This window comes from Palaemon carinicauda, chromosome 1 (genome assembly GCF_036898095.1).
Source record: "Palaemon carinicauda isolate YSFRI2023 chromosome 1, ASM3689809v2, whole genome shotgun sequence".
Lineage (NCBI taxonomy): Eukaryota > Metazoa > Arthropoda > Malacostraca > Decapoda > Palaemonidae > Palaemon > Palaemon carinicauda.
Genome location: NC_090725.1, coordinates 201,490,688 through 201,507,538, shown reverse-complemented (window position 1 = coordinate 201,507,538; position 16,851 = coordinate 201,490,688). Strand labels below are relative to the sequence as shown.

The window sequence follows — 16,851 nt, the reverse complement described above, 5'->3', positions numbered from 1 at the left end:
AATCAATAAAACAGTAAGGCAATTTATGAGGTGTCCTGTTGGTAACGTCCTTGTGTGGTGATCGCCAGACTGGGATTCGAGTCCCGCTCAAATTCGTTAGTTCCTTTGGTGGCTACAACCTTATCATCCCTGTGAGTTAAGGATTGGGGTTTTAAGGAGCTTATACGTCTACCTGTCGATTCAACAGCATCCATTGCCTGGGACTCCCTGGTCCCAGTTTGGATGGAGAGGGGCCTTAGGCGTTGATCATATGCATATATGGTCAGTCTCTAGAACATTGTCCTGCTTGCTTGGGCAATGTCACTGTCCTTTGCCTCTGCCATTCACGAGCAACCTTTAAACCTTCAAAATAAATAAAACATCACAGAACCCAGCAACATCATGCATAACCAATGTCAAACCTGACCCTGGTTCAATGGAGCTTAACTCAGAAAATTTTCTATAAAGAATAAAAGCAACTTCTTCATTATCATTTTATGAGACTGGTTTTCCTTTTTTTTTTTTTTTTTTTTTCTTTTTTTTTTTTTTTTTTTTTGAAGGAGATAAGGTGTTGGTGGAAAGGCTATATTTGAATAAAAGGTTTTCATATTCTACCGTTCATTGTTGAACAGTGGAAGTCATTCATGGCCACAGTTATGAAAATATGAAAATTTTTTCTATGATCCTAGATACTATATTCTCTTAATGATATTGTATTTACACATATTTGTGCAGTCGAAATCAGTATGAGGAAATTATCAAGGTTATTTCATTGACATGGTATTTCCTGATTAGATTCCTTTCATGAAGATCGAATCTATCCTATTTTGGTATTCAATTGCAACATTTAGTCAGATAGCGAGATACAATAATAGAAATGGAGTTTTGTTTCTATCCATATATTCAAGTGTGGCTGTCGTATTTGCATACGATGTGCCACCTTCATTACAACATTACCTCTCGTTTTAAATTGAATATGAACACATGATCATCTAAAATTATTCGCTTGAGATTTTGCAACACAGATTATTCTCTCTCTCTTTCTCTCTCTCTCTTTCTCTCTCTCTCTCTCTCCCTCTCTCTCTCTCTCTCTCTCTCTCTCTCTCTCTCTCTCTCTCTCTCTCTCTCTCAGATTAACTTCTATTGAATTCGGCTTTTAGGAGATGTGCAGAAAACTTGAATTAATGAAAGGTTGGCCAGGGCACCCGCCATCCGTTGGGATATTACCGTTATTGGGTCCTTTGACTGGCCAGGCAGTACTACATTCGATCCCTCTCTGCTTATGGCGCATTTTTCCTTTGCCTAGACACACACCGAATAGTCTGGACCATTCTTCACACATTCTTCACTGTCCTCACACATCTGACAGCACCGAGATTACCAGACTATTTCCTCGCTCAAGAGTTTAACTTCTTCATTGTAATTTTTCAGTAGCTACTTCCTCTTGTTTTTTTTCTTTTTTTTTTTTTTTCTTTTTTTTTTCTTTTTTTTACACTTTATATATGGAAGATTTATTTTAATGTTGTTATTGTTCTTAAAATGTGTTATTTTAATTGTTCATTATTTCTTTTGTAGCTTATTTAATTCCTCATTTCCTTTCCTCACTGGCTATTTTTTCCAGGTGGGGCTCTTGAGCTAATAACATCTTGCTTTTCCAACTAGGGTCGTAACTTAGATAATAATAATAATAATAAAAATAATAATAATAATAATAATGATAATGATAATGATAATGATAATAATAATAATAATAATAATAATAATAATAATAATAATAATAATAATAATAATAATAATAATAATAAAAAGGAAACCATCATCAGTGCTAAATGTTGTGACACACCAAGAATTTCAGTGTCTCGTTTCTGGGGACAGAATACAATCTGTTTCCTGGCTGCTTTCAGGGGAGATATTAGCCAAAATAGGGGAGAGCATGGGGTATAATGAGTCAAATCCGACTCTTATAGATCTGGTGATAAAAAAAAAATGGGAAGGGATAATCAAATCTAAGTGAGAAATTGTAACAACATTCATGTGTAAAATAGGTTTTATTAAGCCTGTGCTTGTTAAAACTCTCACAATACCATAAAATGTTAGAAAGTTTTCTGACCATAAAAATTTTTTTATCTTTTAAAGATACTACATCAGCATGAAATATGTTTAAGTAGATACTACAATATATTTTAAAGGATTTTAATATAAGCTGGTCTGTTTGCTTTCCATAAGAGTAGTAAATCATATTTTGCACATAAAATTTGAATTATTTTCCTTATCTAGTATTTTTCGGTTAGTAGTACTTCCTTTTATGGGGATAAACTCCATTTGAAGATATAACTCCTCCACCACCTTTACAATTTCCCACAAGTTGTACAAGTTGTAGTATATTCTGCCAATTACTCTTATGCTGGCCATCAAATAACTAGTACTTACAAATACAACATTTCTTACACGTGTGCCACAATCGGTAATTAAATTTAATTTTAAAGCAATTTTAATCTGTTTATAGTTTTTTTTAGATATCTATTGATTATACATTAATGAATTGCTATAAAAGTTATTTCATGGTTATCATTCAAAGAATTATCCGTTCGAGCATATTTATGTAGATAATCCTTCATAATCTCGAATGCCGATTAAATCATATATAAATATCTTTATAACAGTTTTGGCCTTTGACCTTTCATGTGTTCCACGTAATTCAAAATTCTTCACTTATTGTTTAATATAGAAAGAAATTATTTCTCAAAAACCTAATTTCTATTACTTCCTTTTGGTCTCAATAAAATTTCTCGTATATAGATTTCGATATTTCATGCTCAATCAGCATGAACATAATTTTATACAAGGCTCAATGGTTTTCCTAAATACATTTTCCACGTTGCGAAATAATTGATTCTCTCCGGTGGTATTGTTCGCTGAAATGTCTTTCTTTGAAGGAAAACTTTCAATAATTTATACATCCTTTTCGGATAAAGGAATCTGATTTCTTAAAAAAGATACTCGGGTAGCATGAGCTGATAAGCTTCACTCATTTCCTTAGTCTCAGAAAAATAACCCATACTTGTAGTAATTATAATCTCTCTCTCTCTCTCTCTCTCTCTCTCTCTCTCTCTCTCTCTCTCTCTCTCTCTCTCTCTCTCTCTCTCTCTCTCTGCGTACTTAAGCTAATAGATTATCTATTAGCATATATTTCTTTGGCATGAATTTATCATGGGTTGTTTTATGAAACGACTATGAAGTACTAACGGTACTGTTATGAATACTTTCTTGCATTAATCAGGTATGCTTGAATTCCAATTTATACACATGTATATGATGTATAATGATAATTTCTACTATGAATATTATTACAAGGAATAAAATAAGCATTAAAGTGAAAGAAAACTTCACTCGAAGTAGGAACATAACTGAGAAATAAAAATGAAAAATGTCTTACCTTGAGTTGTCTCCATTGAAAATTGAGCTATGTAAATGAAAAAAAAAAAAAGAATAAGGAAATCAATGACCTTTGAAGTTAAGGAAAAAATACTCATACATTATCACAGCCAGAATTAATCTGTGGCTATTAAGATTTCTATTAAAACCAAAGGAACAGTAATATCAAATAAAGCGATTACACAAAAACCAGTATTCAGGTCCATATTCGGATCTACCTAAATCTAATGAACTGCATCATGGATCAATATGAACCAATTAACTATATAACCAGAGTAAACTATTAGCATTGCCCTCTGGATAAGGACATCAATAATTTCAACAAGAGCAAAAAATTGATTATAAAGCAAGAAATATTTCAGATCAATTTATTAACCTCTATATGACAATTATGACATATCATTTATAATTTAGTTCAAACCCACACCAATGGATAGCCAATAGGAGCGATCATTATCTTGAAACAAACTAATTAGTTATATTACTTTTTCCTGCTACTGTACATTCCATCATCACACATCAAAATTCCATTGATTTTGGCGATAAATCAAAGAATATGAATATCAAACTACATACTTGTCGGTTTTGAGGATACCTCCTTATTCATTAATAACGTCTTTAAAAAAAGAATACGTTGGAAACTTCGTTGGAAATGTGTAGCTCTGCAAATTTCCTTGGAAATGTGATTACAATAAAACTATCCCAGGAAAAAGGTAGAGATTAAACATTCATTGAAAATGGTATGGTTTGGAACCTTACCTGAGAAAATGTGGAGTTGAATGAATCCCTTAATGAAATTTCTCTTCTTCGTGATCGTTCGCTGCTTCCCAGAAGCCAACTCCACCTTCTTCAGTCTGGCATATCCTACTCGCTTGCTTCTGTCTCACGTATGTCATTTCCTTTGTTAACTTTCAATCTGAACTTCAGTCTCCCCATTCTCCCCCTTCCATTCACCTCTATGTTCACAGCGCCCAGAGAAAACTCCCGGCAATCAATCGAAAGAATGATCTACAGCATGTTCATGACCTTTTTACATACATGACCCTCTTCTCTTCACATACCATGAACAAACTACTGTGCATTCTTTGCTACACCTTCTTCGATACGTCACTGATTTGACTGCTCCTCCGATAAGATAAATTCTAATCTTATGTGTTCGTGTGACTTCATTCAAGCAATCCCAGCATCATCACTTATGTTATTTCCATTTTCATTCACTGACCTTTATCGCCAAAGGTTCCGGCCCGCAAATCAATGTTAATATAAATATACTTTTATAGAATTTCCTTTAACATTCACACTGATTCACTTGTCAAACACGAATCATACTGGCTTTTCCCATTCATTCAAGACCACTATATTCTGTGATTAATTTCTGAATCTATATCTCCATCGCATGTTACATTTAACAGTACAGTCGGTATTTAAGGATCTAACCATCCGAGCCAAATTTCGAAGCACTATGTCTTTCTTCTCCTCACATTGATGTCTTGTCTTTGTCCTACTTACCTTCAGATCTCATTTTTTTTTTTTTTCTAGTTTCGACTCGACTCTATCTTTAGTCAAATTCCCGTAACAATGTCATCGACAGACAGTGCATTCCAGGGAACCTTTTCTTCGACATCTGCAGACTATTGTTGGTGTGCTGTACACAGACTCTTAAAACTGAATTTTGTTGTAATTCCAACAGAGCATCTTAGTTGTATTGATGCCTCTATGGACGTATCATGTACTAATCTATTCTCAGAAACACCCTTTCTTCTCATACCATGCATCTCCCTACTTCTGGCCTTTGCATATAGTAGGCGCCAAAACGGATGCAGTAAATTACAAAATTCATCGTACGTAGTTTGTCAGAAACTCAGTGTGTTGCCAGTTATTTATTTCATTACAATTATTGTCATCCTCTCTCTCTGACAATAAGTATCAGTCATTAACTGTAGAACCAGAGAAGGCATTTCCCTGTATATTTATACGATAAATTTTGCACATTTAGACGCGTTTTTAAATTTAAATAAGCCATATATTTTGATACATTAATGTCTGGATTCTCTTACCGACCTCAGGATTAGACCCCCAGGCGAAACCACTCAAAGAAAATAGCTTCTGACCGGCCAGGAATCGAACCCTGGTCCACGAAACTTGTAACAACAGTGACATACCACTTGGCCACGAAGAAAGATGAAAGTCAATAACAATTCTTCTGTACTTATACCTGTCGAATTCAGGTTTTTTGTACTTAGAAATGAAATCAGCTCATCTTCACCATCGTAGCTTATTGGTATGTTTGTACTTGGCCATCGATTATTGATAAAATTTGCACAAGTAGACGTGTTTTTTATATTCAAATAAGCCATATATTTTGATACATTAATGTCTGGATTCTCTTACCGACCTAGGGATCAGAACCCCAGGTGAAACCACTCAAAGGCAATAGCTTCTGACGGCCGGGAATCGAACCTTGGTTCAGGAAACTTGTATGAAGAGTGACATTACACTTGGCCTCAAAGAATGATAAAAGTCACTGACAATTCTTCTGTACTTATACCTGTTGAATTCAGGTGTTTTTGGTACTTAGAACTGAAATCAACTCATCTTCACCATCGTAGCTAATTGGCATGTTAGTACTTGGCATTCGATTGATGATAAATTTTGCACATTTAGACATGTTTTTCAAAAAAAAATAAGTCTTACATTTTGATACATTAATATCTGGATTCTCTTACCGACCTCAGGCGAAACCACTCAAAGACAATAGCTTCTGACCGGCCGGGAATCGAACCCTGCTCCACGAAACTTGTAACGACAGTGAGCTATCACTAGGTCACGAAGAAAGATAAAAGTTAATGACAGTTTTTCCTTATTTATACCTGTTGAATTCAGGGTTTTTGTGCTTAGAATAGAAATCAATCCATCTTCACCATCGTTGCTAATTGATATGTTTGTAATTGGCATTAGATTAATATATATATATATATATATATATATATATATATATATATATATATATATATATATATATATATATATAGAAACCAGTATAAAAGAGACGTAAGACGAAACAACGACTATTAACGACTTTAGGGGAAGAGTCTCTCTTGAAGAAAATCACTATTTGCTCAAGTTATGACGTTCGAAGTCAATAGATGTTTCTTTCGTCAGACACGCATTGGATAGACATGGGTATTGACTATTCGATTGAAAGGTCTGACCCCTCTCGAGTCTTTTGTTTACTTACCCTAATAGATATATATAGTATATACCATACCAGATGCAGTAGGATAAATTCATTGTCTTGTCTAACCCACGCTTGACAGTATTTTGAAAAAGCATCGAGTAATGACCAACTCCGGTGAGGGATTATAAATTCAATTTGAAAACAAACTAGGGGATTGCGATTAAAAGTGTAATTTTGAACATTTCATTTTTTTCTTAGTTTTTTATGTAAAACTAAATTCTAGAGTGATATTTTCAAATATCCTTGGCAGTTTTATTTTTTATAAATCTGATAGCCCACCCAGACGAAACTGTTATTAAGAAATAATTCACGTTTAGAATATATATTAATAGCTTCCCTCTAGTTTTGGAATCTTTTAAGTCCGTCGAAAATTCTTCTACTTAGCCTTCGGTAACTTTATAATTCCCTAAACATAACTTCCCTCTAGTCTTACTTTTTTCTCAAGTGCGAAACTTTAAGACTTTGGATTTTGCTACATACCTACGAGGGCCGGGTTGATTAATAATCTTCAGTTAAATATGATTACCCATGTTTTGGTAGCTAAAACCATCGTAATACTTATTTAAGGTACTTTATTTTGGCGGTATTTTATACGTTTCTGTTGAATGCCATTTAAGCTGTATTCCCATTGAGGTGCTTTCACCATAACATATAACATGGCATAAGTAAATAGAAAAAAATATATATCATACTATATATGTTTTAGTACTCCTGATATTTTGCGTCACTTATACTATTATATTTGCATAGAGAGAGAGAGAGAGAGAGAGAGAGAGAGAGAGAGAGAGAGAGAGAGAGAGAGAGAGAGATTTCACCTTATGCAATTTTAGTTTCATAACAAAATATTGAAACAATGTCAGGGAAGAACTTTTGAGCTTTATTATACTTTTCCTGATCTTACTTCTTCCTACGAGGAAACTTCTATAATGAGGCTAAACTTCAAAATAGCTTGAGGAATAACCCTATAGTTCATAATATTTAGTAGTTTTATTTTAGGAAAACCTTAGACTATTCCTTAGTGTAGTGTTCTTGTAAGCACCAAACAAAATTATATTTAAAGTTATGTATCCCAACACTAGGTTTGAGTATTTTCCTGTATAAAGAGTATTTAATTTTTATTGATAATGAAATACAGCCAACTGAGAAATCAATTCAAGATATGGGTAACAAATAAGGATATTGATACTGTAATTCACCTTGACAGAAAGAACTTACTTTCTAATTCCAATGTTTAGCAATATTCTACCTTTCTGTAACTATGTATCGTTGCATTCTGACCAAGTCCTGATGAAAGTAGTGTAATGAGCTTATTTTCGTGTTGCTTCTCCTAGGCTCTACCATCTCCACAAAGCAAGTCCTAGTTCAAGGTCATATATTATTAGGTTCTTTTGGCAGTATGGGTATATTCATTGATCATTTTTTATATATCAATGCAGCAGTAATCCGACCCTAATTATGACCATGTTCTAGAAACTTAGGGAGAAAGGTTAGAAAAAAGTTCACTACATTAGATTTATGGAAGGGATTAATAAAACTTGAGTGTTACGACCCTGGGGCTGCGGTTAGGTAGGCCATATAATGACATGATGTAAATGGGAGAAACCCTGCAGTTGCATATTGATGTCAAATTAGGAGAAAACATAACAAACGGAGCCCATTGGACATTTTTGGAATGCAGTGGCGTATAGTAGTAGACGGAGAAGTTGAACTAAAAAGAACTGTTTAAATTGAGTTTAAGATTCAGTCACAATATTTCTGTGTATAAGACAACCTTTAAATCGTAAAAATTCACCGTTAAAAATAGGGGTTCGTCAAACATTCAAATAAAAGTGATCTTATAGGTAGGCTAGTCTTGACCTCAGTGCTATTACCCCTCTCATGCATGAAAAGATTTACGTTATTATTATTATTATTATTATTATTATCATTATTATTATTATTATTATTATTATTATTATTATTATTATTATTATTATTATTATTATTATCATTATTATCATTATTATTATTATTATTATTATTATTATTATTATTATTATTGGCTAAGTTAAAACCCTAGTTAGTAAAACAGGATGCTATAAGGCCAATGAACAATTAATATAAGCTATCTTAGAATAGTAACAAAGTTAGAACAAATCCTTCATAAATAAACTACAAAAAGAGACTTATGCCACCCTGTTCAATTTAAAAAAAAAATGATGTAAGATGTAAGATTGAACTTTTGAAGTTCTACGGATTCAACTACCCGATTAGGAAGATCATTCCACAACTTGGTCATAGCTGGAATAAAGCTTCTAGAATAATGTGCAGTGCTGAGCCTCATGATGGAGAAGGCCTGGCTATTAAAATTAACTGCATACCTAATTTTACGAACAGGATGGGACTGTCCGGGAAGATCTGAATGTAAAGGATGGTAAGAATTATGAAAAAATCTTAAGCAACATACATAAGGAAGTAATTGACCGATGGTTCCAGACATTAATATCTAGATCAGGAATAAGAAATTTAATAGACCATAAGTTAGTGTCTAACAAATTAAGATTAGAATCAGCAGCTAAAGACCAGACAGGAGACCAATGCTCGAAACAAGGTAGAATGAAAGAATTGAAACACTTCTTTAGAATAGATTGACCACCGAAAATCTTACAAGACTTTCTCATTAAACCAATTTTTTGTGCAATTGAAGAAGACAGGCCTAACGTATTTCTCAAAAGTTAATTTGCTGTTGAGAATCGCACCTAAAATTTCAAAAGAGTTATACAGAGTTAAAGAAACATTATCAATGCTGAGATCCGAATGTTGAGGAGGAACTGTCCCTGACTTACTTACAATCATAATTTGAGTTTTCTTAGGAAGCAACTTCATACCCTATACTGTGCACAATGCACTAATTTTAGCTAGATCTCTATTAAGGGACTCTGCAACGCCAGATCTAAATTCAGGAGATTGAATTGATGCAAAGAGAGTAGCATCATCTACATATGCAACAACCTTGTTTTACAGACCAAACCTCATGTCATTTTTATATACTATAAAAAGTAATGGGCCAAGAACACTGCCATGAGGAACACCAGATATCACATTCCAATACTTACCATGGTGTTCATCAATAACAACTCTTTATGATCTATTACTTTAAAATTCAATAATGATGCTAAGAAACGACCCACCGTCTCCCAATTGTTTGAGTTTGAAAACAAGGTCCTCATGATTAACACGGTCAAAGGTAACACTAAAATCAAGTCCAATCATACAAACTTCCCGACCACAATCAAGGGATTTCTGTCGGTCATTAGACATTATTGTAAGAAGGGCATCAAGTGCCTAAGGCCTTTACGAAAGCCAAATTGCAAACTAGAGAAGAGATGATTGTGTTCAGCAAACCTATTTAGACGTTTTGCCAATTTATAGAAATTGAATGGTAATCGGTTGGACTCGAACTACCACAAACACATTTACATAGTGAAGTAATATCACCAATTCTCCAACAAGTGCAAAAAGCTCCACTTCTTGTTAACTTTCGCAAAATAACTGATAAATTTGGAGGCATGATATCTCCAGTCTTCATAAAAAACAAAGGAAAAATTCCAATTGGGTCTACAGCTCCATAAGCATCAAGGTCCATCAAGAGAGCTTTAATATCACGAGAACGAAAAGCTAAACTAATTAATTTAGTATCAGGAAAAGAGGAATGAGGAAGATCTGGTTTCTCATTACTCTACTACGGTTAAACACTTCAGTCAAAGATTGCCTTTTCCTTTGGACAGTGAGTACAGAGTACAGATTTAGTGGTAGTCCACCACATATGTTCCTTGGTTGTGCCAGAAAGGGTTTCTTTTATGGATAATTTGTATTCCTTTTCAGTTGAAGCATAAACTCGCTGAGCAAAAGCTCCAAGCTGAGTATAGTTATTCCAAATCAAATGTGATCTGTTACCCATCCAAAGATGATAGGCCTCCTTCTTCTCCAAATAAGCATGTTTACAATTAACATTAAACCAAGAAATGAAATAATGATAAAGGTAATAAATAAAATAAATCCATTTCAACTTATATAATATTAGCATATTTGCATAATAAATAGTCTATTCAAGGAATAACTCTTTACGAGTGTTGCTGTGTGATACCATGCCATCCTTGTAGATTAACAGTGTGTTTGCTTGTTATCCTGAAGTAGAAAACCTTCGTTGCTCCTGCTATGGTCTGAAGAAGAGGTGATGATCAGTTTGTTTATTGTACTGTTGTAATTTAGATTCTTTGCAGCAAGAGAGAAGGTCAGGTCAGCCTTTGTTTTATTATATGAAAGGTTCCTGCTTACTGGAATGTGTTTTGGGTTTGTATCATTTTTGACCTGATAATAGACTGGCGCTCTTCCATCCTCTTTATATCCGTGGTAGCACTCATCAGAGAATCATCCGTGTAAGTGTCAAAAACAAAGATGTTTTCATCATAATCTCATGTGAAGGGTGTCAGCCTGGCGTTGAAGAAATCACTGAGATCCTTGATTGTCACTATGGTTTCTTGGTCATTCTCTGCAGAAGAATCATTCCATCTACCAGGGCTATCTTGCAACTTGGAACATCTGGAGTGGTGTACATTCTATCTCCTGTTTGGTGATCATCTGGTGGAGTTTAGGCTGTTGCCAGCTTGTTGACGGGTTGAATGAACTTCGATTTGTCCAGGCAAGGAAGGAATGTTCCATCTGGAGCAAAGGTATCTTTGGTGTCAGAGTAAAATTGTGGCTCCGAATGGCCTCTTTCTGATTAATGCCTCTGCTGGACCTGGCCATTACCATCGGTCTGCCATGCAAGTCCTTGGTCTCCTTTAGATCCACAGTCTCGTCTCCGAGTTCTATGTAGTTCTCTTGTATGCAGATATGAACATCTTGTTCTCCTTCTTTACTGGTACCCATAGGTTAACATCTCTATTGATTCACTCACACACAAACCCTTCATACACCTTTGACCAATCACATTTAAATTCAAGTTCGTTGGTACATATTCAACAGGGATGTAGGCATGAGTGATCAAATTGTCCATCTTGTCATCTTTAGCAACAAATGGGTTTTCATGTTTCAATATGGCTGCCTTGATCTTTTGATAGAATCCTGCTCCTTCTTGACAGTACCTGGCAAAAGGGCATGATGATCTTTGAATTGGTCAGGTTCCTAGTTTAAAACTCAATATTTAACTCTTTTTGGATTACAGGAGATTTCTGGTGTGACCATGAAGAACCTATGTCTAGCATTGGCATTGTTCGAGAAGCCAGTGAGTTCAGAATAAGTTTTTATTATTTTGTTTATATGCTAGCATGTTTGGTCCGTCCCAATGGATACAAAGGGAATGTTATTCTCCGTGACTGCAATGTTGTCTGTTTGCAGCCCTGGCCGGGCTCTGGGGGGATAGGTACTCATATCATGCACGTATATGATGCATCTGGGCCAGAGTCAAAGACCAAGAAGAGATTGTTCATATTAAGGTTAATCACTCATGTTTAAAACCTGCAAAATAAAAACGCCAATATAATGTAACTACCACTAACTTCCATGTTAGGTAGAGTAAGCTGTTCAACATGCATAATGTAGGCCTACTACAATAATCAGACCACTATCTAAACTGGTTCTTTTGTATGACCTATTGATTAATTTGTCTTTTGAAATTACTGAGCATTTACAAGAACTGCTATACATAATGTCTCAGCTTATCTGCAACTATAAGCATTGGATTCCTTTGCATTGCAATTGGTTGTTTAGCTGTCAAAATAAAAGCCCTAGGGTATTTAGAAGCTCAGATATTAACAGAAAACTTTTGCATGGCAGCTATACGGTAAAATCCAAGTAGGCAGCTATGTGAAAATTGGGGTAAATGGAAGCATTGTTTTTAACCTTGCATATACTATAATTTTTCCATAAATGTATAGTTTTCTTATTTTTAAGAAAACTCCATCGAAACTTAAAATCTACACAGTGCATCTAACTACAAGTTTGAATTTCTAAGGCTATACCGATTCAACCTCCACAATAGAAAAATCGTTCCACAATCTGGTCACAGATGAAATAAAACTTTCAGAGTACTTTTTAGTATTTACCCATATAAAAAATTCAAGAATCTTAGAACAAAATATATACATAGTACTACGTAGTGTGTTTAGATGTAAACGTTAAGGAAGGTATGTATTAAGAAAAAATCTTAAGCAACAAGGAAAAAAACTAACTGAATGACGGTGCCAGAGATTGATATTCAAACAAGATATTAGGAATCTAATAGACCGTTAGATTTTGTCCAACAAAATAGAGATGAGAATAAGCAGCTGTGGATCAGATAGAAGGACAATACTCATAACATGGTAGAATGAAATACTGTAATTGAAACATTACCACAGGATCAATTGATCACTAAAATTCTCTAAAGACTTTCTCATTAGGCAATCATTTTATGTAATTGAAGAAGAAACTGACCGTATGTGTTTTTGAAAAGTAAGTTTGCCGTAGAGAAAAAGACCTAGAATTTTAAATGATATGTGTACAATCAAAGAAAACCTTGTCTCTACAAAGATCTGGATGTTGACGAGTCACTGTTCTTAGCCTACTTAAAATCTTACTTGCAGTTTTGATAGGAGTCAATTTCATCCCACATAATAAGCACTAAATTCTACTCAGATTGATTTTAAGGGATTTAACAACCTCAGGTCTACATTCCTGAGTTAGTATTAATACATAGGGAGTAGCATCATTTGCACGTGCAACATCAAATGTTCTTTCAAAGCCAAACCTCGTATGCATTAATATGGAAAGCAATAGGCCATGAACACTACCCTGAGGAACAAAAAATATTAAATTTCTATATTTATTATGGTGACCATCAGCTTCTAATCATCGTAATTTATTAATAAAGAATTCAATAAAGAAGGGTGAAAGATGACTGAGGCCGTCTATAATATATATATATATATATATATATATATATATATATATATATATATATATATATATATATATATATATATACATATATATATATATATACATATATATATATATATATATATATATATATATATATATATATATACATATATATACATATATATATATATATATATATATATATATATATATATATATACAACTACTAGTAGCTATAATGGTATGAAATAATTTAGAAAGTTAAATATTAAGAACAGTAATGCAGAGGTACTTAGCCATAATTTTAATTGTATAAAGGTACAATATTTTTGATTGGATGAAATTTAAGATTTTCTTATTTTAATCATAACGTCAAGTTTTATAATCATGATTGTACAACATATTTAGATAGTAAATCTGCCTTTTAGTGTTCCACAGGTACATTTCTTATTATAGTCAACGCAGCGAAAATGACCAAAGTGGATTCCCCCACTTTCTATCAATCTCTTATTCTCCTTTTCCGATTTACCACGAATTCCCTCTGCTTATCTCTTCTGACACTCGTTTTATAACCAATATTGTACCTATTCCCTTTCATTCATTATTACACTTCTTATTCATGATGTCGTCCCAGGCACGCCTCCCTATCCCTTTGACGTCATCCTCCTTCCTCATCCCCCCACTTTCCACCTAACTCCAAACCCCCACCTACGCTGTTCTATCTAAACATCTGTACTCAGAAAACCATAAGTTGTACAGCATCAATAATAGTTAATTATATACGGCGGCTCTTTGATACTATCTATTCAGTTAATATGAAACAAGAAGCTTTCGTAATTCAATAAAATCCATATTTTGGTATTTGGTATAAAAATTATATTTTATTATAATTTGTCATTTTGAGGAGAGAACATACGAGCTCGATCTCAGTATTAATTAAGAAATACAAAAGCTGCAAAGACCATACAAAGTAAAAATCACCGACACTTGTCGTAACGAACCAACGTGTAATTAGGCCGCTTGAAACTTGCTATCTTTCTGTCTTATCAACTTAGCATACCATTTACGAAAGAGAGCACTGTTTAGATATATGAGGAGAAATACAGAGATATTTCCTTTAACCTTTTCTTCCTCCCACGAACACGCAGTGTTTCTCAAGAACAGAATTAACCTCCGTCTTTAGTGACGCTCTTATTCATCTACAGATATAAACACATCCTTTTGCTCTGTCTGATATGATTCAAACTAATAACCCGTCCCTTTTCCACGTTGCAGGAGCAGTGATGATAAACATCCAGTTGTGGGAAGGCCCGGCGCGAATGTCTACACACATGACGGCGCAGTCCTCTAACAAAAGCTACAAGAACCGTAAATCATCCCGTCAACATGGCAACCCCATCACCTCTGCCGCTCCTTTATCTAATGGCCACACGGCCATATCAACGCTTCAGGATGAAAAGGAAGACTCCTTTTAATAAAAAAATATTTTTCTTCGCTTTTAGGAATAACTTTCTTTTTATCTTGAAAATGGGAAAAATATTTTATAGGGATGGAAGTTCTTATTATAATGAAATGCAAGGAAAATGTTTTGATAATCATTAGAATATTCCCTTTCTTTCTTTTAGTGCAGACAAAAATATCTATATGAAATTAAATGGTGAAAAAGTACAGAAATAAATAATATATTCTATATTCTCATCACGAATCCCTGACATTTCTTTAACTGAACTTTCGTAAAATTAATATCATTAAGTATAAAGTGATTTATCAAAGAAAGGGAGAAAACATTCCTTTGAAAAAGAACTAGGCAAGGATTTGTGTGAGCTGTAATTATTGTAGTGTAAAATTTTGTCGTTATGAATGTACATTGATGGAACGGATAATATCAAATAGTCCATGTGTCAATTGGAGAAACAAAGAAAATCTCCAATACTGAATACTTTGAACGCGAGTCGTTCGTGTGGATATATCCATGGAAAAAGATCTGCTCAAAAGAAGCCATTCCAATATGAACGTTTTGAACTAGATATATGCGACATTTACAATATAATTTATTTTTCTAATGTATATTTTTTATTGCCTGTCTCTCTCTCTCTTTACTTTATGACAATTTTATTATTAATTTTGTGAAACCTGGCTTACTGTTATGTTTTGTAGTCATTTCTATTTACGTAATGACCTTTAGACCTAAACGAATATTCAGAATGATATACCTGTAGTATGTTGAATATATATATTTTTAAAGATGTATAAAGGAATATAAATATAAATAAATATATACATATATATATATATATATATATATATATATATATATATATATATATATATATATATATATATATATATATATGTATATATTTATATATATATACATATATATATATATGTATATATATATACATGATTATATATATATATATATATATATATATATATATATATATATATATATATATATATATATATATGGGTGTGTGTATGTATGTGTGTGTACTTTATTGAAGAGTGGCATAAGATATTAAATGTCATTGTCCACTGGACACTCCCTTGATTCCTTGAACATCCATAAATAAAGAAGGTGGTACTGTACCCTATCTATTAGAAAGGCATTGATTCTAGACGTTACTATATCTTGTCTACAGTTATTTCAGTAAAAGTTACATGATTATATAGTTAACTAATCTAACCTAGCGGGCAGTGCCCCGCCTGATAGTAGGTGGCTTCACTCTCGTGGATCCCATAATAACTTTGCAAACACTTGGCATACTGCTGGCATTTAGTGTGGATGCTCAGAATCATTTCCATTTAAACAACCTTTTGATACTCCTTCATCATTTCATTAGTCCGATAAGAGTTAAATGTAAATTGTAAATAAGATTCAACACAATGCTGATGGTCCTTCTGTGTCGGATTATGATACAATTGCTGTTTAGGAAGTTTTACTGCACAAGGATTCCAGTTCTGATTCAGAAGTTAAAGTATGAATGTCAGTAGCCTTTGTGTTGTATCATTTTTGTTGTCAGGACATTTTATGGTAAATGGTTTAATGTTTAATATACTGTATAAACATACGTAACTACTGTATATACAGCCATATATATATACATACATATATATATATATATATATATATATATATATATATATATATATATATATATATATGGGAATTAAAAGAGCTTTAGAAATATATTTCGATTGACACCGCTTGAAGCCTGTTCCTTGGAATATGTTGATAAAAGGTAGGTGATTCAAGTTTTTATGGACAATAAGCATCTGTGGAATAACAGCTT

General features: G+C 33.4%; 1 protein-coding gene across 1 annotated transcript in view; it reads left to right on the top strand.

Annotated features, from left to right (window-relative positions):
• Positions 1-15,030, top strand: part of LOC137653454 (thyrotropin-releasing hormone receptor-like) — a 587,504-nt gene extending 572,474 nt beyond the window's left edge. Inside the window, exon 3 of the mRNA XM_068386860.1 lies at positions 14,831-15,030. Coding sequence (XP_068242961.1) covers positions 14,831-15,030 — 200 coding nt within the window. The remainder of the gene's footprint in view (positions 1-14,830) is intronic.
• The last annotated feature ends 1,821 nt before the right edge of the window (positions 15,031-16,851 follow it).